Source organism: Tigriopus californicus, chromosome 4, assembly GCF_007210705.1.
Source record: "Tigriopus californicus strain San Diego chromosome 4, Tcal_SD_v2.1, whole genome shotgun sequence".
Classification (NCBI taxonomy): Eukaryota; Metazoa; Arthropoda; class Copepoda; order Harpacticoida; family Harpacticidae; genus Tigriopus; species Tigriopus californicus.
Window position 1 is genome coordinate 1103521 of NC_081443.1, and position 22769 is coordinate 1126289.

The 22769-nt window shown below is 42.6% G+C and overlaps 3 protein-coding genes across 3 annotated transcripts; 2 read left to right on the forward strand and 1 right to left on the reverse strand.

Annotated features, from left to right (window-relative positions):
• Positions 1–273: 273 nt before the first annotated feature.
• Positions 274–11501, reverse strand: LOC131879555 (MAM and LDL-receptor class A domain-containing protein 1-like). The gene is made up of 41 exons (XM_059225911.1): positions 11453–11501; positions 11226–11384; positions 11049–11161; positions 10582–10725; positions 10218–10497; positions 10039–10154; positions 9836–9976; positions 9339–9764; positions 9117–9272; positions 8922–9045; positions 8554–8849; positions 8201–8480; positions 7861–8129; positions 7631–7792; positions 7458–7572; positions 7127–7395; positions 6879–7064; positions 6630–6753; positions 6269–6555; positions 5919–6195; positions 5596–5858; positions 5382–5534; positions 5180–5312; positions 4840–5111; positions 4620–4772; positions 4379–4549; positions 4144–4306; positions 3749–4074; positions 3550–3681; positions 3308–3491; positions 3022–3229; positions 2764–2955; positions 2579–2693; positions 2363–2513; positions 1934–2292; positions 1685–1852; positions 1220–1623; positions 971–1150; positions 730–900; positions 592–658; positions 274–523 (listed from the first exon to the last, which is right to left on the reverse strand). The coding sequence occupies exons 1-41, from the start codon at positions 11499–11501 to the stop codon at positions 488–490; spliced, it is 7974 nt and encodes a 2657-aa protein (XP_059081894.1). The 3' UTR covers positions 274–487.
• Positions 11502–13704: 2203 nt separating this feature from the next.
• Positions 13705–16145, forward strand: LOC131879556 (chitooligosaccharidolytic beta-N-acetylglucosaminidase-like). Its single transcript, XM_059225913.1, has 8 exons — positions 13705–14046; positions 14161–14242; positions 14396–14619; positions 14698–14883; positions 14964–15143; positions 15187–15328; positions 15394–15512; positions 15632–16145. Exons 1-8 carry the CDS (start codon positions 13705–13707, stop codon positions 15905–15907), a joined length of 1551 nt encoding a protein of 516 aa, XP_059081896.1. The 3' UTR covers positions 15908–16145.
• A 1718-nt stretch (positions 16146–17863) lies between these two features.
• On the forward strand, positions 17864–21207 carry LOC131879884 (chitooligosaccharidolytic beta-N-acetylglucosaminidase-like). The gene is made up of 8 exons (XM_059226352.1): positions 17864–18236; positions 18304–18967; positions 19048–19344; positions 19410–19590; positions 19676–19863; positions 20076–20214; positions 20572–20690; positions 20814–21207. The coding sequence occupies exons 1-8, from the start codon at positions 18190–18192 to the stop codon at positions 21186–21188; spliced, it is 2010 nt and encodes a 669-aa protein (XP_059082335.1). The 5' UTR covers positions 17864–18189; the 3' UTR covers positions 21189–21207.
• The last annotated feature ends 1562 nt before the right edge of the window (positions 21208–22769 follow it).

Genomic DNA, 22769 nt, shown 5'->3' on the forward strand with positions numbered 1-22769 from the left:
CATCCTTCAAGTAAGGGAAAAGCAAAGCTCAGAGCTATGTTAGTAAACAAACTGGAACGGTTCATCGGTCTATCCCAGGTCCCAGTGTGCCATCAAATAATTAGCGATGGTTCTGAAGAAATTTCCGGCTAAGGAACGGCTGATAACTCGAATTATTAACCGAGTGAAAGGAGTCAAAGTGCGTTATTTCAAGCTAGCCCTCATAATGATGTGGCCAGTCATGGGCGGGATATACTTAGGATACCGATCGCTTAGCATAAAGAGATCCTGTGATCAATTGGAACAGATTTCTTTGCTTGAAAAACACTATGTCAACAAATCGAAAGAGCAATCGCCCAATGAAGATAAATTCGAGTCGTGAGCAATGCCGATGAGGGTCGAATCCTCGTGAAGGCTGTGAATTGTCAGTTTATTTAGCCCTTCAGTGTCTCAAGAATCACGTGCTTTTTCAAGTATTTGATTCCATGGGATTATTAGATGCTGTATCCTAGTTGTGAATATCCGTCAGGTTGCTCATGGTGATCTGGAAATAAATATGAACCACGTAAACTAATCTAGATACAATTTAGCTAAGTTGTCCCCCAAACCTACCGTATCACCATCCATTTTGCTGTAATTTGGATTTAAGAATGACTTGACCCGATTGAAAGATGGCATGCTAGGTGAAGAAGGTCGGAATGAATGAAAGCAGGGCATAAGGCAACATGATAAACCATCATCAAAGCTTACTTTGGCCGAGTATCTTTACGCTTGTAAGAGAACACAATTGCCCCTGCGATCAAGACGATCAATATGATGGGGACAATGACAATGGCCACAATCGCTCCTGTACTGAGACCATCACCTGGCGGTAAGTCCGGCTTGACCGTGACGGGTGGAGCAAAGTCTCCGTCATATGGACTGGAACACAAGAACAACTTTGTTCTAAATCCACACAATACAAACTTCAATGTGAGGCTGTCATTCTTGCCTGCAACCATCGTGGAAAACTATATCATCCAAACCAATATCTCCATCATATAATTCGCCTTCGATGACGAAGCGATAAATCTGTCCAGCTTGATACTCTATATTGACTTTGGCCCGAGTCCAAGCACTGATCCCCGAACTCTTGGCCTCAAACAACGTCTCGAGGGTGCTACCCACCGTTCTGAAATGGTGAATGAGCCATGAAAGAAAGGATCCAGCTGAAGGATGTATGACTGGTTCAAGGCCGTACTCTTTGTAAATACGGACAAATCCTTGGCGGTTGCCTTTGAGGAAGAACCATATGGTCATGGGACAGATTTTGGTTTCTCTTTGATAGCTGCCTTTGAAAGGGAAGCTGTACAGATAGGTGTGCGTTCCATTGGCCAAAGCAGTGGAATCCATGTAAGCGTATACCCCATTCGGATCTAGCCTAGTGTGATCGAAGGGTGGACCTGAGCCCCGCCCATTGGTTATTCCTTGGCCCAATTTGAAGTGTTCCCCGCTCTGTATAGAAGCTTGATCCAAGAAGAAGTAACCGAAAGTTTCGTCCTCAAAGTTGGTCACGATGTTTTGAGCACAGTATGGCCGATCCTCATCGGATCCATCCCCGCAATCGTCGCTCAGATCGCAAAGCAAATCCCGGGAAATACAAGCCTGGAAGGGATGATAATCGTCAGTTCTTCAATGAACAGAGGGATTCTGCAAGCAAACTAGCCTTGTTATGCTTGCACTGGAATTGAGGCTGATTTGGATTCAATTCGCTATCCTCGGGAGGACACTCTCCATCAGGCAATCCAGGAGGTATGTTGCAATCCGTAAATTTGACATCATCCAACGCGACAGAGGCATCAAAGGTCTTTCCAGTTTGTTGGATAAACGAGATCTGTCACAGGGAGAGTCATCGTTGGTCAGTTTTACCTTTTGCTTGGGAAAAAAAACCCACAATATTTCGATCATGCTATACTTGGAATTTGCCGCGTTGACGACCCAATCCAATGACGGCATAATGCCACGTTTTAGCCGATTCCAGGTTCCCATCTACAATAAGGTAATCCAGGAAGGTTGATTTCCCAAGATCCACGTGTTTTAACGCTGGGATGAGCGCCATATTCTCGCCTGTATTCCCGTTCAAGTAGTACCAAAATTCCAAGAGGCATTTGGCATTGGCATTTTCATAAGTCGGACCAGTCATTTTAGCCGTTGTGGTCGAATAATCTTCCACATCACCATCATTTAAGAGAAATACGATGTGACCCTCCGTGCTGTTATTCATATCAAGATTTGGACCGTGACTCGTTTCTCCTCCGTCAATCAGGTCTTTGACTGGAAATTTGGAGAGACACTTGAAATTGGCGGCATATTTTTGCCTGGATTTCAGCTGAAGAGTTTTTACTCGAAACCGCAATGAAGTCCAAAGCATCCTCCACGTCGTTGGTCCATCCGCAATCGGACAACATTGGACACTCGTTGAAGGTAAAGAGGTTAGGGCATGTGGCCTCATCCTCTGCATTAGGACAATCGTCTACAAAGTCACACACCTTAGCCTGCAAAGTCAGAGTGAAGATACTGGAGAGAACAAGGTTCATCATAAAGATAATCCAGCTCTTACCGAGGCCACGCAGGTTCCACCTCCACAATGGAATTGGTCTCCCGAACAAGGTGCCTTTGTGGTTGGAGTAGTTGAGGTGGTTGTGGTGGGAGGAATCGTGGACTCTCCCATCACCCTAGAGATTAGATCAATCCCATTTGTCCAATCAGTCACTAGTAAGCAAGATTCAATGGGCGGGAACTTACAAACATTCTGGCGTAAAAGAAATATCGTCCACAGCGATATCCCCAGTCCCCAGTTTTGTCACCTTAGCCTCGAAGATCACTTGGAAACCCTGATCAGTTATTTCGATGGGTTGATCTTCTTTCACCCAGGCGTTGCCCTTTGAGCTCGAAGTACTCCAAAGGGACAGGCTTTCATCTGGTGTGTTATCTGGTCTAAAACCCGCAAATAATAAGTTATTGACCCCGAGGGCTCTTCCAAGAGAATTGCCTTTGACTCACTTCACTTTCAATGATAGGGTCCCGACATCTTGGCCGTACATGTGGAAATAGAATCGTACTCGGCACTTTTGGTCAACATTTCTCACTTTATCAAATGGCACACTGATGATTGACGCGGCCAAGTTTGGCGCCATTTCATTAGAGCTATTGATGAACAAGTAACGACCCTCTGGTCCAAAAGTGGTGTGATCAAATGGAGGCCCAGTTCCTGTGACACACGTGGACCGTTAGATACTAGTAGAAATGTGAGCGTACTCATATGGAATATGGAGTATTGGATAAGTACCCCGATTGTCGGTGGTCGATTGACCTAGTTGCCATTTGAAGTCGCTCTCTTGATCAAGGTCAGAGAACATGCCCATGTCTGCCTCAAAATCATTGAAATGGTATCCCGGACATCCACCTGCTTCATCCGAGTTATCGCCACAATTATCCGACATGTCACATCTTTCTTGTTTCAGGACACACCCCTAAACGCGCTCATTTAGAAATAAAGAGACATGATACGTGGCTTGTCATAGATTTTACCTTGTTTTTGCATCGGAACTCTTCGTTTGTGCACGAATCTTTGGCAATTGGTCGCTCACAGTTGAGTAATGAAACGCTAGAAATGGCTATCGTCCCATTGAAAACGTCACTTGAGTCTTTGTCGAATATCAACTAAATAAGAGAACAACGGATTGATGCCTCGTTATCTTTCGTTTATGTCAATGGACCATGAACCTACCTTGAATTGGCCCGTTTGACGTCCAATCCCAACTTCGGCCGTGATCCATTCCTCTGTATCATGAGCAAAATGATGATCTAAAACGGTAGAGCTTTCGTCTCCTTTTTGTAAAGTTGGCTTGAATGCCACATCTTTGCCTCCGAAGTCTCCGTGCATGAAGTAGTGATATTCAATCTTGCAAGTGATTCCAGAATTTCTGTACTCTGGACTGAACAATTCCGGGTTGGCGTCTTCTACTCCGATTTCAGCCGTTTCGTTGTGGGACAAAAACAAAATGTTGGAATATGTGTCATGCGGACCGTTTATCGATGTTTCCGAACTGTTTCCTGTGGAAAATAAGGTACATCGTTCAAGTCTTTTTTCCACCTGGTTTTCTACATACAGTGCACAGTTACCGGGAATGATGTTCCAAGCCAGGATCTCGATATCTTCCAATTGATACCAATGACAAATCGGTTGTCCGGTTTCTTTGGCACAGGTTTCAAAATCGAACAAATATGGGCATTCAACCTCATCAAGGTTGTCTGAACAATCGGAATGAAAGTCACAGAGCGCATCCTAAACATAGTAAAGCGCGAGATTGAAGCTCTGGCAACAAACCCTCATTGTGGCCTAATAAAATCAACCCACGAGTGGAACACATTCTTGATTGCCACATTTGATCTCAGTTTCCGAGCAAGTGACCGAAGGTTTGGCTTCAGGGGGTTGAATGTCACAAATGTCCGTGGTTTCGTGATACGAGATGTCATCGATTCCAACGTATCCATTGTGCGCGCCGATGCCTGTGGCTAGGAATGCCAACTAAAGTTAGAAAAATAACAATCCAGCTCAAGGATGAAGGTTTCAAAACATAGTGCTGGATCTGAGGTACCTGATATAGAGTGTCGTTTGCCCTTTTAGGTGGAACGGTCACACGTCCTTCTGCCCAAGATCCATCCTTGGATGTAGCAATTGACCAAAGCTCCTCAGGTTTTCCTTGGACGTCAAGCCTCAAAACTCTTAGATGCCTATTTACATTGTCACGCTAAAAGCGGTTTTTTAAAATGATAGCTTACTTCGAAGATATTTCATTTTTTTCCTACAGTACTCACCTTAATAACAAACCAAAATGAAAGGCAATACTCCTTTTCCCCCGCCGTCAATAGGGGACTCTCCAGTTGAGTGCTGCTTTCATTCTCGGTCTCGGCGGATTGTTTAGCTAACATGAACCCATTTTGGGCGTCGTTCAAGTGATCCACACTTGGGCCTGGGTTTTCCATAGCCCCTTGATCATTACCATTGGTGGCAATCCAATTGAAAGAGTCATCCGCCCCACTTGAGCCCCAGGAACAAAGATCGCCATTGTCGAATGAGCATTCAATCACTGAAAGACCCATCAACCAAAGTCATAACAAAGAGAAAGGATAAAACATGTGTTTCTGACTAGTTTACCATCCGAGGGAGAAGGCGTAGGGGGGGATGCTCCTGCAGGAATGTTGGGACACTCCTCTTTGGATATAATTGCCACATTATCGAGAGCCACGAAACCGTTATCCGTGTCACCTTTAATCACTTCGAACACAGCCTATGAGTGAAAGCAAATGTTATGTTCAATACCAAATGATCTGTTCTTTAGGACCCAATTTGATTCTACCAGATAGATCGACTCAGCATCTGGGATGATTTCGACTTGGCCCTCGTTCCATATTGGTTCAGTTGTGTCCTCGCCAAAAAGGGTCCAAAGTTCCTTTGATTGTTCAATCTCACTATCCTTGTTCACTTTGAAAGATTGAATGCCTCCTTGATGCTGAAATCATTAGATCATTTGAAGATACAGGAAAGGTTCTGTTTCGAGGAGATTCTCTTACCTCGATCCAAAACCAGAACTGGAGACAAAGTCGAGGATTGCTTTCGGCCTTGAAGATGGGACTGGTCAATTTGGTCTTGTCTCCTTCGTTTCCATTATTCTCAGCTTGGACAATGAGGAACGAATCTCCACTCAAACTGTTCATTGGGCCTTGCTGTCCATTAAACTGAATTTCGTGCACATCACTTCGGTGCCATTGAAAATCCCCACCCAAATGGCCAATCTCCCAATCACATGTGCCACCTTCAAAATCACAATCCACCACTGCAACAGATATAAATTATAGTCGACCTACTTCGGGATAAAAAAGTGCCCCTACTCTACCTCCAACAGGGAGGGCGAAATCTGGAACTAATGGGCAATCGTCCTGGGTGGAAATTGAGATATCATCGAAAGCAAAGTAACCCATATCTTCTTCTTCATCTGGTTTGACCTCGAGTTGGATTCTATAATTGACCTCTTCGTGCGAGTGGAATAAGACTTGTCCTTGCATCCAAATTGGGTCCCCTTCAGATCGGGTTGGATTGAAGAGTTGCCACAAATGTTGAACATTTTCCTCGGCGTTAACACGTTGCAATTGGATATTGAGACGATTGTCCCTCTACAAAAGACAAGCAATCATATCCGTGTTTGAACTGAAACTCGAAACTCTGGCATTGAGCACAACAACTCACGTCGTGCGAGTACCAAAATCGAATACATCCTTTGGGCATGTCACCGTAAATATACTCAGGGCTGGTGAAAATGGCCGTTTCCCCTCCCAAAATGCTTCTCTTCGCAACGATTCGTTCGAGTCCCATGTAGTAACCCGAGTCTGATTGAAGGTGATCTTCCTTTGGCAACCTCGAATCGCTTTCGTATTCTGAGACCATTTGTCCGTTCACTCGAACGAAGGAAAACTCCGCTGGGCCACTGTCCTCCCAGCCGCACAAATCGTCGGCCTCAAAATCACAATGGATCACTGAATCATAAAGTGTTCCCATTAGATGAAAGCATTGCAGTGAGTGGCTAAGCAATAATAGCGTTAGTGCTTACATTGGTCTTCGGGGTCAGCGGCTGGTGGCATGATTGAACATGAATCACCTTCCTCGTCGCTAGCCAAGAATATGTCGAATGCGGCGTAGCCATTTAATCGGCCCTTTTCCACCACAATTTGAATCTAGCATGATCAACAATTGAAAGTGTGCTAATTATCATCTCAGTTGCTTTATATAATAAAACCTTTCACAGAACTATTAAAAGCTGAAACGGGTCATTTGACTGAATATCTAATTGAATATATACCTTGAAATCCTTTTTCAAGAAGCTTCGGAGTTTGGTTTGACCTTTGACCCAGACGTTACTATCCTTGTCTTTTTGAAGCTCACTCTCATCCGATAACGTCCAGAGTACAATCACGGACTCCTCTTCCAGAATGGTTGTCACGCTTTGGATGGTAATGGATTTGATTCCATGTTCTCCATTGGAATTCTAGATGGAAACGTCGGATGCTCTGATTTGTAATGGGATTAACCCTTTCTTTCAAACCTCACCTCAAGTGCATAGACGAATTTGAAGCACTGCCCAACCTTATCACCCGAAATTTTGGGACTTTCCAGGACCGCTATGATCCCGGCATTGCCCCCTTCTTCGGCATCGACGAAAAGAAATTTCTTATTTTTCTGGTTAAAAAAGTCGCCTGAAGGTCCCATCAGCCCTTGTTCTTCGATTTGTTCGCTAGTCATGCGATTAAAGGTAAACCGGTCTTCGTGGGCCTTGACCTCCCAACCACACAAGTTCAGTTCAAACTCGCAGAAGAAGGCTTGAAATGAACAAAATCTTGCTTACCTTTCAGGCATATGAATTCATCCTACCAACTCTCACCTGGGATTTCCGCTCTCTTGGGAATCGTGGGACACTCTTCTTTGGCATTAAAGTGAAACTCGTCCACAGCGAAAGTGCCAAAGTTATTTCTTCCCTTCACTACTGAGAAGGTAATCTAAAGAAATTGTACCTATTAAAATGTGTTTGGGGACTTTGTTGAAGGACCAATATACCTTGTAACTGATAGCTCCATCAGGGATCACATCAACTTGGCCTTCAAGCCAAGTTTTTTCGTCACCTTGTTCTCCAACGTCTCCTTGCCTCCAGATCAGTTCTGGAGCCACAATTCCTTCCTTGAGGATCTCAATATCAACCAACTCAATGTGTTCTTTGTCCTGGATAAGTTCAAGAACCTCGTAAGCATGTCCAGATTGGACCCAATTTGGAACGCTCCATCACCTACCTCAAACCAGTACCAGAAGTGAAAACATTCCTTCTCAGTGATTGTGCCATTGTATTGAGGACTTTCTAACGCGGCAAGTTCCAAAAATTTTCCAGTGGAGCCGTCGGCAATGACAAAAAATCCCTCTGGATCACCATTCAAATCAGTTTGGGGACCACTGATACCTTCAGCCACCACGCTATTGCCATCGGTTCTTCTGAAGTGGAACTTATCGTCACCTGGATACGGTTTCCAATAACAGAGGTTCTCCTCAAAAGTGCAAACAGGTCCTGAGAATGTGAAACAAACAACACGTTTAGGTACACTTCTCTAGGGCTTCACGGAAATTGCGGATCCATACGAGGCTGATCCACTGGGAGAGCTTCCAAAGGGTTGATGAGGCAATGATCGGTATGGCTCAAGGAAAAATCGTCTAAGGCAAAGTATCCGGCACGCTCTCCGTTGGGTTGAATCTTAAAAATCACCTCGTATTCGCCTTGATCGAACGAGCGCAGCCGAGCCTGACCCTGCATCCACGTGTTTCGAGTATTTCGCTTCGGCTGATGGAGGATCCAAACGAAGTCCCGCCTGAAGTCCGACAATCGCCGTGTCTCAAGCGTGATCGTGAATTGGCTCTCAATCTATTGACGAAGACCAAATAACCAATTCATGAAAAGTCAAACCCAGGACACACGCCTTGTCTTAAAGCCTCACATTGTGGGAGTACCAAAATCTGAAGCATGCAAAGTTGTGCTTTTTTCCATCCAGAGTGAGGCCTCGCAGGGTCGTTTCCAAGCCCCTAGATTGATCTTGATCGGGCCTTTGATTCTTTTGCTCATGGAATTCCAATCCAAGATATTGGGCCACGGCAGACCCGGTATGGTCTTTATCGGGAAGATGATAATAAGAGGGGTTGGAAATCATCTCCCCCTTCACCAAATTAAATCTGAATTCATCTGGGCCTTCAGCAAACCATTCGCACCAACCGGATTCAAAATCGCATTGGTAGTCTTAAGCCAAACAATAAGAGTTAGTGGGGGTTCTCAATAAGTAAGGAAAGTTCGATTATGACATTTTAGCACCTGGATCGGGAAACGGGTAGGCCTCTTCCGGAATGAATGCGCAAGTATCGGTTATGGTCAAGTCGATGTTGTCAATGGCAATGTACCCCTTCTGACCTTGTCCCAGGAAGTATCCAATCTTCAACTGAAAGAAATCAAGGTGCCTCAAAATACCAAAGTAGGTAAGAACTAGTTGGTCGCTTGGATATTCTTTACCTCGTAATCAGCCTTTTTGACTGATCGCAGATAAGCCTGACCTTCCTGCCATTCATCCGTAGACTTTGGGTTGATGAGTCCCCATTCGATCTCGTTGACAAACTCACCCACCTCTTGGGTGGACACAAAAAACATTTGAATCGACGAGTCCACGTTCTAAAGGTAAATCGACTCACTTGTGATGGAAGCACTTTTTGCTTGAGAGTTGGATCTTTTTTTTACCTCCAATTTGTACCAGAAGTGCATGCACTCCACATCTTCGTTGAGTCCGTTCATCAATCGCACGATGTTTCCACGCTTAACTCCGGCCGCCAACGATTCTGCCACATCTACCACCAAGAATTTTTCAACCGGGCTCTCATCAAAATCGACATCGGGTCCATGGATCTCTTCATTGGCCTGAATCTCGTTTCCACTCAAACGATTCCATTTGCCACCATTGGGCTTCCAATCGCAAAAGTCTTTTTCAAAGGTGCAAGAAGTCACGTGGGGCGGGTGTTCCGTTTGGGGGGCAGGGGTGGTGGGTGTCTCGGGGATGGCGTCTTCGGGAACTAAGCTGCATTCCTCGAGATCTAAGAGGGAAAACCTGACATCGTCGATACTGACATATCCATCTTTTCCATTCCCATGGATAACGGATATCACGATCTAATATGATTTTCAAAGAGCGTTGTATTATTTCCAATGTTATCGAGAGCTCATGTGGTCGCTAATTTTACCGTGTAATCATAGTCTCGTGTGATGAGGACTCGACCAGTTTCCCATTGAGTAATAGGAAGACCATTGTGTTTCCAAATTTGTTCCCGATATCCTTGAGCATCTTCGGTCGCCAAAATCAAGGCGGATATTCCACCTTCAGGCTACAAAATTAGCCTATTGTACTCAATCAATTACACCAATTCATGAATTATGAGATTCTTACCATGTTGAAGACAAAGTGAAAGCACTGTTGTGGTACATTTTCAAACATGGAACTTTCAAATGTAGCGACGTCCTTATCATTCTCGGACGACCTTTGAGTGGCGTAAAGGAAGTACCCTAGATTCATGGAAAACATAGCTTGAACTATTTTTGTTCTGTACCTACAAAGAACGTTATTACCATTTGTGCCACCTGCGTGGTCAGTTTCCGGGCCCTGAAGTTCTCCATGGGCCAAATCTTCCACATTCATTCGCTCCCATGCGAAATCTCCACCAAAGAGGATCCAAGTACAAACTCCGTTCTCAAATTCACAGTTGCCTTCTTCGGGCTTTTGAACAGATTTTGAGACACTGGCAATATCAGGGATCAATTGGCAATTGTCTAGATCTTCTGAGAACTCGAATTGGTCCACAGCTACAAATCCTTCCGATGTTCCAGGTCTTGAGGCCTCAATCCAGACCTTAAGAGAACCGTACTCATAATTATTGTATTTATGAAAATTGCCTTGGGAAGAGTCAGGCATGATCAATGAGACAGATTGTACCTGGTATTCCTCTGCATTGGTGATTTTCACCTGTCCTTTTTCCCACATTTGGTGTTTATGATCTTTAAGTTGCCAGATCAAGGACGGAGATTTGTGTCCCATGGAATCAATGAAGATACTCAAGGAGTCAATGTCATTCCCGATCTAAATTCAATTGGGAAAGTGAAGTACAGTTTTTGGACTTTGGATGTTGCTTAGAATACATTTTGGTTTATCTTGGATGTATCATTATACCAAAATTATTGATAAATCCTTAGTTTTATTAAATTGGATCGGGCCTTTTTGAGGGCTTCTCACAAGAATAGGATTAGAGGACTAGAAATGCATTTTCACATGAATCAAATTTTGGGTTTTGACTAATCTTGTTTCGGGAATTCCCTTGTACTTTTTACGCTTTTCTTTCTCTTTGCAAGAAAAATAATAGTTTTAAATATTTGGGGCCACGTCAATGCCATTAAAACACTCACCGAAACCACGAAGTAGAAAGTGAAACATTGCACTCCTTCAAGAATTGGACTCACAACCTTGGTTGTGGCTCTCTGGCCTTTTTCATTGGAGGCATAAGCCAAGAGAAAATGTCCTAAAATAAGTTAAGCTTGTGAGTGATAATATATATACAAATGTTCTCTCTTGTCATGACAAACCGTTCTCATTGCTGTCAAAATCGCTTTGCGGGCCATCAAACTCAGATTTCAACACGTCGATACCGGAAGTTTGATTCCACTGAAAGGCTGATCTTCCCTCAATATTCCATGAGCAAAGGTCGTTTTCAAAATCACAATTAGGGACCGTGCCAAAGGATCCTACAGGATATTTGATGAAGATTGCTTGTTAAGTTTGAAGGAACTTTCTTTTCGTTTTAAAGACTTGCCTTGCATGAAAAGAGCTAAGAGAAACCCTTGAGGCAAAAGGTCTACCATTATCAACAACTTTTGTTCTCTGCTAATAGCGTCGGTTGCACTGTCTCAATGACACTAAAATTCATTGAGCCGTTGTTAGGCGTTTAATTGTTTTCGCTTAACCGCAAAATTGAGAAAATTGAGAGGATGAGGCAAAATGCTTGCTCATGGCGCTTTGTCCATCGGTCATTGCTATAAGATATCTGTTTCTGTGTAAACCGCAAAATGTTGAATTGTTGCAGAAGGGAAAGTTGGAAGAGGCATTTGATAATCATGCAAATGCATTCAAGTCAAGTATTGATACACGGGTGCAAAAAGATGGATCAAAACCCATCTTCGTAGGTTATCTTAGACCAATCAATTAAAAACTTTATAATCACAAATCTATTTTACAAAGTGATGGTGCGAAGGACCCGTACTGATTCATGATTTGATATGGGCTTTCCCAGTGCTTTCTTGCTGATTCAGGAAATACAAGAAACGACCATCTTAGAATGGAGCAACTTTTCTCCGACAATAGCTTCCATTCATTGAACCAAATTGCAATTCAGAGCTTTTTGGTGGAAGTTTGGAAAATTCACAATAATCAAACAAAAGGAATAGATAAGCCTTTTCTGTCTGTGGTTGGTCCCCCCGTGGCCACTCGAAGTACAGTCCGACGTGACCTTTGGCCTCCTGCGCGAGACAATCATTTCATTATTACTGCTGTCAGACTGTATAATGCTCTCCCCGTTGAATCTCGAACTGTCCAAAAAAAATAGTTCCTTCAAGTCCGCCATCAATCAGTCGCTGCCCATTTATCCCCTGTGATATGTATCTTAATTTTCATGCACTAGTCCCTAATCCAAGCCTGATCTTTGTACCATATACCAAAGATAACCTCACCTTAAAAAAGTACTTGTACTTATAAATACATTCAAATCAAATCAAATCATTGAACCTTTTTTGTTTTTCCCAGATCATCAAAAAAACCCCCCCAGATTTTCGAGGTCAATGGTTTAATTTACTGCGTAACGTTTGCAACTTCTCTTCTCGCCTTTGGATATGGAATTTTTCTATTTTGGGCCAATTGCGGGCACTATTAGGAAGTCTTCTTCATTTGTCAGTATTGCCAATTTCAAAAAAGCAAATTAAAAGTAGTTTCTTTTTTAGCACTGCCATGGCCTGTTCATGAATGTTATAGATTTGAACCAAAACATATGCGCCTAGGTACATACTGTAGGGGGAAAAAGGATCAACTATTTGTCTGTAACATTTTTGTGCTTCAAATACTTTCAACTCATGAAATCGACAGAACTGGTTGAGTTTTACCGCTCTAGATAGTAGATACACACTCAGTTCCAATTCTGTTCCTTAACAATCAAGGCTTGAGGATGCGATCAATAGTAAGAGCAATGATAAATAAAAGACTCTCTCCATTTGTTGTTATCAAGGTCAGTAATTCAAAGTACTTGTCCATTAGGTATACCTATATGTCATAGGATTAAATATCATCATGGCCAGGCTTTGAAATCCACAACAATTGCTTTCGTGAAAAATAAGTTACCCGTATTCCCAAGTATTTTTTCTTACTTTTCCTTGTCACCGGGTAGGTTTCTTACTCTGCCTTTCAAAACAACCACATTATGTTTCGTATAGGTAAAATCAAAAACGCTATTTTCCAATTCCCCAAAACAGTGGGAAGCAATGACATTCCAAGTTCACACTCTTTGAGGACTGAAATGACGCTACAATCATTATTCACTTGGACTCGAATGGTTGTAGGCCTGGTCTCCCAGAGGCATGCGGCATGAGTGTCTCTATCCACCACTACATGGACGTATACACTACAATGTACACATAGCGAGCAAGCATCAACAAAGCCGGCGTCATTGACCTACGCTCACAAGGCTCGTACCTGTTTCCAAGCGCACTTTGTCCACCTTAACCAGTCGCTTTCCGTTCAAATCTCTTTGTCTTTTTCAGGTGAAACTTTCAACACAATTGATGTTGAGAAGTTCATCAGAGAACATCAAAACCATGAGAGCTCTTTTGGTATTTTTGTCCTTGGTGATTGGAATATGCAGGCGAGTTGGTGGTGGATTGTATTGAGTCCGATCTTTTTAAAGCGATATATTTCGAATCTTATAGCGCACAAATCCAATTAACGCCTTGGCAATATAAATGCGACGAGCACAAACGATGTGTTCGAACAGGCCTGAAGGGATCCGATTCTGAGTTGGGCATGGTCGAGTGTCAATTGACTTGCGATGAATACGCTTTGCTGTGGCCCAAACCCAAATCCGCTCAATTGGGCAAGACTGTCTCAACCGTGAGTGTTTCGAGGATTGACCTGGTTAATGATGATTCCGGCGACGTACAGGTGATTAAAATGCTCCATCGGATTATAAATGATCAAATTGCTTGGATGAAACTCAAAAGCAATGAACAATCGCCCAATTCATCTGAACACGAGTTGCGAATCACTTATTTGGGAGGCGACGGCAATTCAACTGAGCCGAAAATTTGCCGAGAATCCCAGGAGGGATACACATTGTCCACTGCCAAGGCAGGCTCTGTGATCACGGCAAATATCACTGCTGCTGAATTCTTTGGAGCCAGGCACGGAATTGAGACCCTGTTCCAATTGATTGAGTTTGACGAGGTCAAGAATAGCTTCATCATCTTGGATGATGTGTAGATTGAGGATCTGCCCAAATTCTCTCACCGAGGAATCAGCTTGGACACCTCTCGGAACTTCATCCCAGCGAAAACTTTCAAACGTATCATTGATGGCATGAGTGCCTCTAAGGTCGGAAAGAAAACCCTCAGTGTTCAATTTATCTTTAGTTAAAGACCCCTTTTACCTCTTAGTAGTTGAACGTGTTCCATTGGTACATCGTTGATACTCACAGTTTTCCAGCCCCATTGATCAGATGACCCAATACGGTGCACATTAAACACCCGTAGCATCAATACTCAAGATCAGATCAAGGACATTCTTGAGTATGCCAATTATCGAGGGGTTCAAGTAATCCCTGAGCAGAACCAACCGGCTCACGTGGGCCATGGATGGAACTTTCCCGGGGCTGAAAACTACACGGTGTGCTTGAATGCCGAACCTTGGTACGATTATTGCGTTGAGCCCCCTTGTGGTCAAGTAAGTTTGAACAACAGTATTGAAGATAAAACTGATGACTCTTAAGAGCTTAAAGTACAAGCCACATTTGTACATTAGCTCAATCCGGGAGAGGCTGAAATCTACAATGTCTTGGAAAAGCTGTACACTGAGTTCTATGACATGTTATGTTCCAATTCACCTCGTTCCACATGGGAGCAGATGAAGTCAATTTCGCGTTCTGGAACTCGAGCCAATTGGTACTTGACTACATGGCTAAAATTGGATGTGATAAGAAGGAAGAAGGTGACTTCAATCACTATCTGGGTTCATGGGCATCCCCTTTTTTTCAATTTTAATGGTTTCGTGTTCCAGATTTTATTCAGCTCTGGTGTGAGTTCCAAGAGAAATCCAGTGCCAAACTCAAGAGTGTTTACGAAACCAAAAAGGACGAAAACGAAACGTCATTGAGAATCATTGTCTGGACTAGCCGCATCACTCTCCCAGAGTACAATGACAACTTGGACCCTGACACCTACACCATTCAGATTTGGACCAAAGGATCTGTAAGTTGAGACCCAATTCGTATCCTGTTCCTCGAGTTAGTAGAACAACCTCTCCGATCCAACCATTTCGTCCTTATTGGACAAAGGTTATGACGTGATCTTTTCTAATTATGAAAGCACCTATTTGAATTGTGGCTTTGGAGCTTGGGTGGGTGAAGGCAAAAATTGGTGCTCTCCTTACATGGGTAAGGAAATTGAGCACTTAAACAAACCTCTTAACGATGAAGCCTAATTATCACAACGATTTTAGGTTGGCAGGAGCTTTACGAAAATGACATCTACAAATTAGTAGAACGGAGGGGCTTCCAATTGACTGATAAGATCAAGAGCCAAATCCTAGGTGGAGAAACCAATATGTGGTCCGAGCAGGTAATCAAATCTACTTCCTGAATGAAGAGCAATGTGCCTTCGCTTTTTCTCAACCCAACAGCAACATTTCTCCCAATCCATTGGTCTGGAAAGCACAATTTATCTTGAGTTTCTTTTAGGTGGATAATACCTTGGTTGAGGGCAATATCTTTCCCAGATCTAATACATTTGCTGAACGACTCTGGTCCAATCCCTCGACAAATTGGTATGAAGCCGAAACCAGGATACTCAACCATCGACATAGCCTGGTTCAGCGGGGAATCCGAGCAGCTGCTCTTCAACCAGAATGGTTTCGATTGAATGAAGGTCAATGCTATGGTAATACGGATACTCCAAACTTTGAGATTGCTGCATCCGAGACCACCACGGATACTTTGGAAGCTTCATCAACATAGACTGTGATTGCGGAATGTGATAAAGACTCTAATGTATTCAATTAAAACTGTTGGAAATACAAACTGCGTATCATGTTCGACCGAAAATAAGGTATACTTTTCCGGCAAATATTCATTTTTAAGGGTTCATGTAATTCTATTTTGTCTTGGAGAAATAAAGCGGATGAAGATTGATCTTTATCAAAAGCCTTACCTCTTTTCCGCAGTAAATTAATTTGGGATTGTTTTTTCACGGGCTGTAATAACGGCTACAAGGAATGTAATCCCTAGTACCATTAAAATGAAAGGTTATTATTCCTCTACTTATTATCTTTCACTCTTTATATGATATTTGGTCAGCCAACTCAAATTCGTTGGTAGCCCGAGCTAGTCCTTGAATGTAGGGTTGATCTGGAATGCTATCTAAAAATTTGTCTAAGTCTCACTTGAAAGATGCAACCGGATCAACACGGCCTACGTATTCTCTGCGAATATTAGAGGGAAGTAAATTAAACAATGAAGGAGACCGAGAACGAAGATAAGTGGACTTCATTGTTCGAACTAGCCTGGATTCTCGAGGGCTTGAAGGTGCTCTCAAAATGCACATTAAGCCTCGAACGTCACTAGAATTGACCCTAAATCCTGGGTTGGGACAAAGCTCATGAATGCTTTTGAAGACGTAGAGTATCAGATACCCTTCGAACCTTCTCTGAACACTGTACAGTCCCAACTTTTTTAGCCTCTCCCAATATGAGAGCTCTCTTATTCCTGAGATGTTCCTAGTGAAACATCTTTGGACTTGTTCGACCTTTAGCAAACCTGCTGAACTCATTGGAGCCCAAATGGGTGAGGCATATTCAAGATGTTGTTGAACAATCAACTTGTACAGAATTAGCATCGTGATATTTACTGCCTCTGAGTTTACAGTTTGAGTGAAACTTTGCATAAGTTTGCATAGAGTTTGCATAACAGAAAAAAGCCTTGAGATTCGACCTGACCTCCTGAACCACCTTGTTTTCAGTTTGTTATTGCTCATTTTTGATAGAGGCCTTAATCTTACCCTAAATTGAGTCCAACTTTTTTTTGGAAACTAGCCACGATTACTCGATTTGAAGTGCTCTTAAGCCTTTTTGCTAAGTTGCAACTCTCTTTGAACAAAGTCTTCCTACATCTTTAAACTATTTTCCGTGTCCCACCTTTGGCAACACATTCAGAGATTTCTAGATTGGAGCAAATATTCTCAAAAAACTGAAACAAATTTATCAACGGCTGCATCTATGGACGATTCCTGTTTCAGGATGGAAACCAGAGCCCAGTTTTTCAAATCGAAGGAGTGAGTCTTAGATCGAGAAAAGATCGTACTATACTACAAAAGTTGGATTTGTTTTTCGATCTAAGATTCACTCCTTGGCTTTAAAAACTGGGCTCAGGTCTAGTTCTTCAAACCCTGGATTCCATTCTGAAACAGGATGAACTTGACAATAACATTCTTATGATCACTATGAAGTGTACTTCAACAATAAGGTCATAAGGGTCAACTTTACTAAACTCACGTCATCTTTATCATGATTTATATGGCATTTATCGTTTTGGGATGTCAACTTTAGGAGATCTCAAAATCAGTGTATATGGTGTAATTTGAACTATTGTCATAAATGTACATAAACATAATACACACGTTATATACACGTTAAATATACATTTAACACAAGGTTTTTCATTGCAAACCATGGTTATCTTTTCAAAAATTACAAATGGATTGTGGATCAGACATGTTAAGGCAGAAAAAAATGAAAGGAAGTTCCAAACAACCTGAAAGATTCAAGCTTGATATGCACCGTGTAAGAGACAGCTCAGCCGACGCTTGAAACCAGTTTTTAAGATCTCAGAGGTCCTTAAGACTACCTTTAGATTGAAGCTCCCTCTGGAGAGACATATAAATCAATCACATATTAAAAAATCTCAAGAATATGCTTGAACTTAATGAGCCCCTAAATCACATATTAGTTGGCACATGATAATAACGAACTACGTAAATGATCTAGCTTAGTTTTAGTCGATACCTGAGATAAGATTCGCACGCCGGGATCTTGAATTACTTACCTACGCACTACACATTGAACTGACCCAGTTTGACTGTCCAGGGTGAATCCATGAAGGGATTATCCTACCTTTGAAATGAACTTGCGATAGAACCACGTGAACAATTCAAGTCGGAAGCGAGCGAGAACCACTTCTTGTTGGACAATTCAAGGTGAAATCAAAGCAAGCAAGTCAACAAAAGAAACTAGCCATTTAGAAACATGAAGGCTGCGTTGATGGCCATGGTTCTGGCTTTCGCTCATTGCGGGTAAGACAGAAATTCTACTAATTATAACGTAAACGGATGATGTATTACTATTACTTTCTTTTGGCAGAGCACAAGTGAAAATAACACCTTGGAAGTACAAATGTGATGAGTACAGGCGATGTGTCCGCACAGGTTTGAAGACATCGGATTCGGATTTGGGCATGGCAGAGTGTCAATTGACATGCGATGACTTTGCCATGCTTTGGCCTCATCCCAAATCAGCCCAAATGGGGAAAACTGTGTCCACTGTGGATCCAACGAAGATTTCTTTTCAAAAAATACAATATAACAGAACTTACATTCCTATGATTGACATGATCGAAGAGAATATCATTGAACAGACCCGTTGGATGGAGTTGAAGGCCAACGGAGAGGCGCCAAGTCCGTCCGTGAATGAGATCCAGATCAACTATTTTGGCGGTGTGCCTTCGAAGAAACCCAAGATTGCCAGGGATACGAAGGAAGCTTACACTCTGAGGGTGTCGAAGGTGGGCTCAATAATCATTGCCAATATCACGTCCACTGAATATTTTGGAGCCAGACACGCTATTGAGACATTGTTCCAACTGATCGAGTTTGACGAGGTCAAAAACAGCTTCATCATTTTGGACGATGTGGAGATTGAGGATGAACCGGAATTCACTCACCGAGGGATCTCCGTGGACACATCTCGCAATTTCATCTCAGTGGAAGTCCTGAAACGGATCATTGATGGGATGGGTGCCAGCAAGGTCATATCACAGCGAAATCATATCCGTATGGCCGAAACAGGGCTCATCTCACGATGGAATTGCTTTTCTTCTCCTTCTAGTTAAACGTCTTCCATTGGCACATCGTTGATACTCACAGTTTCCCTGTGGAGCTTAAGGCCAGCCCCGTGGACCAACTGACCCAATATGGCGCTTACAATGCTCGAAGCATTTACACTCAAGATCAAATCAAGGACATTGTTGAGTATGCCAATTATCGTGGGGTTGAAGTGATCCCTGAGTTTGACCAACCGGCTCACGTGGGTCATGGGTGGGACTTTCCCGGGGCTGAAAACTTCACAGTGTGCTTGGATGCCGAACCTTGGTACAACTATTGTGTGGAGCCCCCTTGCGGTCAAGTAGGTCATATATGAATGAAAAGTCTCACACAGGGTCAACTAACCGACCGTCATCTTCTTTCAAGTTGAATCCTGGCGAGCCCCAAATCTACGATATCTTGGAAGGGGTATACAAAGAGTTCCATGACATGTTCCAATTTACCACCTTCCACATGGGAGCCGACGAGGTTTTCTTCCCATGTTGGAACTCCAGCACTTTAGTGACGGATTACATGGCACAAATTGGCCTTGGAAACCAGGAGAAAGGTAGAAAACGAGCAATTTAGTACTACTTATACATGTAGAGTAAAGTGAAACCACAGATTGCAAGAGACTTCCATATTTTTCTTAGATTTCGTCCAATTGTGGAGCGAGTTCCAAGAGAAATCCAGCGCTCGACTCAAGAGCGTTTATGCGGATCAAGATCAAACGGAAGTGCCCTTGAAAATCATTTTGTGGACAAATCACCTGACCCTGCCTGAGAATCTTGAAAATCTTAGCCCAGAAACTTACACTATTCAAATCTGGCTCAACGGATCTGTAAGTTGTCAAATGTAAAGAGACTTCTTGAAATTGATGATTTTGCTCAACAAAAGCGAGAACTGATTTTGTCTAGAGCGCTGAAAGTTTGAAACAAATTGTGGAGCTTCCTCCAAATAGAAGAAAATCAGGGCAGACAATTTCATGGTTTTCTTTAACATGACATGTCCACCAATTTTACTTATGTCATGTTCAACGACTGCACATTTCAGGACACATCTGATTTGTCCATTGCTGCTCTGGTCCACGAAAAATTTGATTTAATTTTCTCTAATTACGAAACCACCTACTTGGATTGTGGGTTTGGTGCTTGGATCGGAGAAGGCAATAATTGGTGCTCCCCTTATTCAGGTAATCATATGCTCACAACAAACCTTACAATCAATATCTTTCTTTTCAACTTATAACTACGAATAAATTGGTCAAAAAGTAGAAAAAGTTGAGATGGATTATTTGGGGATTGCAATAATGTTACAAAATATATTGATTATTGGTATTGCTGTTACTTGAGGTTAACTTCCTTTTTTAGCAGAATTTCGCAATTCGCTCTTTGTCAGCAGCCTTTTTTTGTTGTATTATAATTGATTAAAAATTATTTATTGAACAGAAGAAGTTATATCTTGATATATATATTTGAATAGCACTACATTAAGAACGTAAAAGAATCTCAAAATTCGCTTTGAAACCCCCTGATTTTTGTGCTTTCAGGCTGGCAGGAGCAGTATGAGAACGACCTCTACAAACTGGTTGAGCTTCATGGATTTGAATTAAACGATGAAATCAAGAATCAAATTTTGGGTGGAGAGACTGCCATTTGGTCCGAACAGGTATTTTCATTGTTCACTTAAAAACTTCAGCAAGTTTAAAATCCCAATACAAACCATTGCTTCTTCCGAATGTTTCATCTAAAGTCGCCAAATTCAAAGAATGCCGTTCTTCTCTTGACGTAGGTGGATGACACCATGATTGAGGGCAAGATCTTTCCCCGGGCCGCTGCCTACGCTGAGCGCCTTTGGTCCGATCCCCAAACCAAATGGTACCAAGCAGAGCCAAGAATGCTCAACCATCGACTTCGTTTGGTTCAGAGGGGCGTTCGAGCCGCCCAACTCCAACCGGAATGGTGCCGATTGAACGAGGGTCAGTGTTATGGAACTGAGGATGATCCCAATGTTAGACCTGAGATTTCAACCCCACAAGATCCCATAAAAACGAGCCAAACCGACGAGGTCATCACTGCAGGAAGCTGTACAACCGGTCAGAGTCACATTGGAATCGCTCTCGTCGTTTCCCTTGTCAGTTTGTTCGCATCCATTCAAATGCATTAAAAAGATTCATTCACCATGAGATCCTTACTCAACCTTCACTTACTCAAAATTCCCATAAGCATGAACATATTGACATATTTTAGAGGCAAATCATTCCCTCTTGGATCAGTTCATGCGTACTATACTGTATATTGTCGCGCTTAAACGTTTCGTCAGGCCCAGTAACAAGAACATTGACAGCATCAAAGTCCGTTATCAATCCTCAAGCAATATGGAATGGAAGAGATAAGATTGGGTGGGCCCAACAATATTGATGTTAAATACCCTTATCCGACTTCTGTATAGCTTCCCAGGCGTGGCAAAAATGGGACATCAAGCCTCGACTCAAGGGGAAGGCGATCTCGCCATACCTTTGGCATGGATTATTGTGATTGTTGTAGTGTGCCTAATCATCTTAGGTGTTATTGGTTTCTTTTTGTGGCGGTATTTTTCCAAACGAAGTGGAACAGAGGGAAAATATCGACCGGCCAAGCGGGAGGTGGAACAACCTCGTCCGGCGTTCACGATACCGATGCCCAATCCTGAGAGAGTTGTCTAAAAAGTGTCGCTGAGGTCCACGAAGCGACCTCGAAATCTATGGCTGTGATCCACTATAATCAAATTTGAATAAAAGTCACTCAATCGAATGTAGAGCACGTTCTTGCAAGCTTCTTGAGTTCCATCTGGGGCTAATCTGAGGGAGAGACTTGAAACAAAGAAACCCCAGGCCTCAAAAAGGAGTTTTCAAGTAGGTTGGAGGGAACACACAATACTAGGAATGTTACTGCCTGGAATCATGAAATGATGACAGAAAACAGAAGGGTTCTATTGTTGATTTAGGAGCTCCCATCAATAGGGATGCGTCAAAGTTCAAGATCAAGCTAGGCAGAGTTTTGGAGAGATTAAGACTTAAGTGGATGGTCCGTCTCTATCTATGAATCAAGAGCATGACTCACCTCCATTCAGAAAATATCGTTCCATCTCCTTAGGGATGATGACACATGAAGTTATGGGGCTCGATTAAGTTCTACTTGAAAAGTAAAACAACACTGGATTGATTTCATTTGTCAAGAACATCATTGAACAAGCATCTGCATTTCTAGTTGAGTCATTGCCAAGGATACTAAAGGATCTTTAGTCATTAACGTTGTTCCTTGAAATACACAAGCAGCTTTCCTCTGTCTCACAGAGACCATGCTCTGACATCCAAAGGGATTATGGAATTGTCAATAGGTTCGTGTCCGCCCTCAATCAAAGTGGCTCAAGGATTCTCTTTTCGGAGTAAACTTTTGAGAAAGTATTGGATGATTATCAACCTTTCGTTCCCATGGATGCTGAACTATCGATTTCTGGTAAAATGAAGCGAACATGATCCCTTTTCATAATACCGGAGTAATCCTCATTAGATCAGTAAAATTCCACACCGACGTAGGAAGATTGAAGCATGCAATAGTGGGAGGATGCTAGAAGACTTCAAATTGTGACATTTAAATCCTTCCTCATGAATGATTGAATGCCAGAGAGTTCGGGTTATTTCTTTTTTTCCTGCAGAATCTTCGATGCAAACTCAAACAGTTTTCATAGGAGAAAGAAATTCCTTCG

Coding starts and splice junctions, on each gene's coding strand:
- LOC131879884 (XM_059226352.1), top strand. CDS start 18,190: ATGAAGGCTGCGTTGATGGCCATGGTTCTGGCTTTCGCTCATTGCGG. Junction 18,968..19,047: donor ATGGGATGGGTGCCAGCAAG/GTCATATCACAG, acceptor TTCTCCTTCTAG/TTAAACGTCTTCCATTGGCA. Junction 20,215..20,571: donor TTGGTGCTCCCCTTATTCAG/GTAATCATATGC, acceptor TTGTGCTTTCAG/GCTGGCAGGAGCAGTATGAG.
- LOC131879555 (XM_059225911.1), bottom strand. CDS start 11,501: ATGGTAGACCTTTTGCCTCAAGGGTTTCTCTTAGCTCTTTTCATGCAA. Junction 8,130..8,200: donor TCTCCCAGTGGATCAGCCTC/GTATGGATCCGC, acceptor TCACATTCTCAG/GACCTGTTTGCACTTTTGAG. Junction 1,853..1,933: donor GTCAACGCGGCAAATTCCAA/GTATAGCATGAT, acceptor TCCCTGTGACAG/ATCTCGTTTATCCAACAAAC.
- LOC131879556 (XM_059225913.1), top strand. CDS start 13,705: ATGGTCGAGTGTCAATTGACTTGCGATGAATACGCTTTGCTGTGGCCC. Junction 14,620..14,697: donor TTGAGCCCCCTTGTGGTCAA/GTAAGTTTGAAC, acceptor TTTGTACATTAG/CTCAATCCGGGAGAGGCTGA. Junction 15,513..15,631: donor CCAATATGTGGTCCGAGCAG/GTAATCAAATCT, acceptor AGTTTCTTTTAG/GTGGATAATACCTTGGTTGA.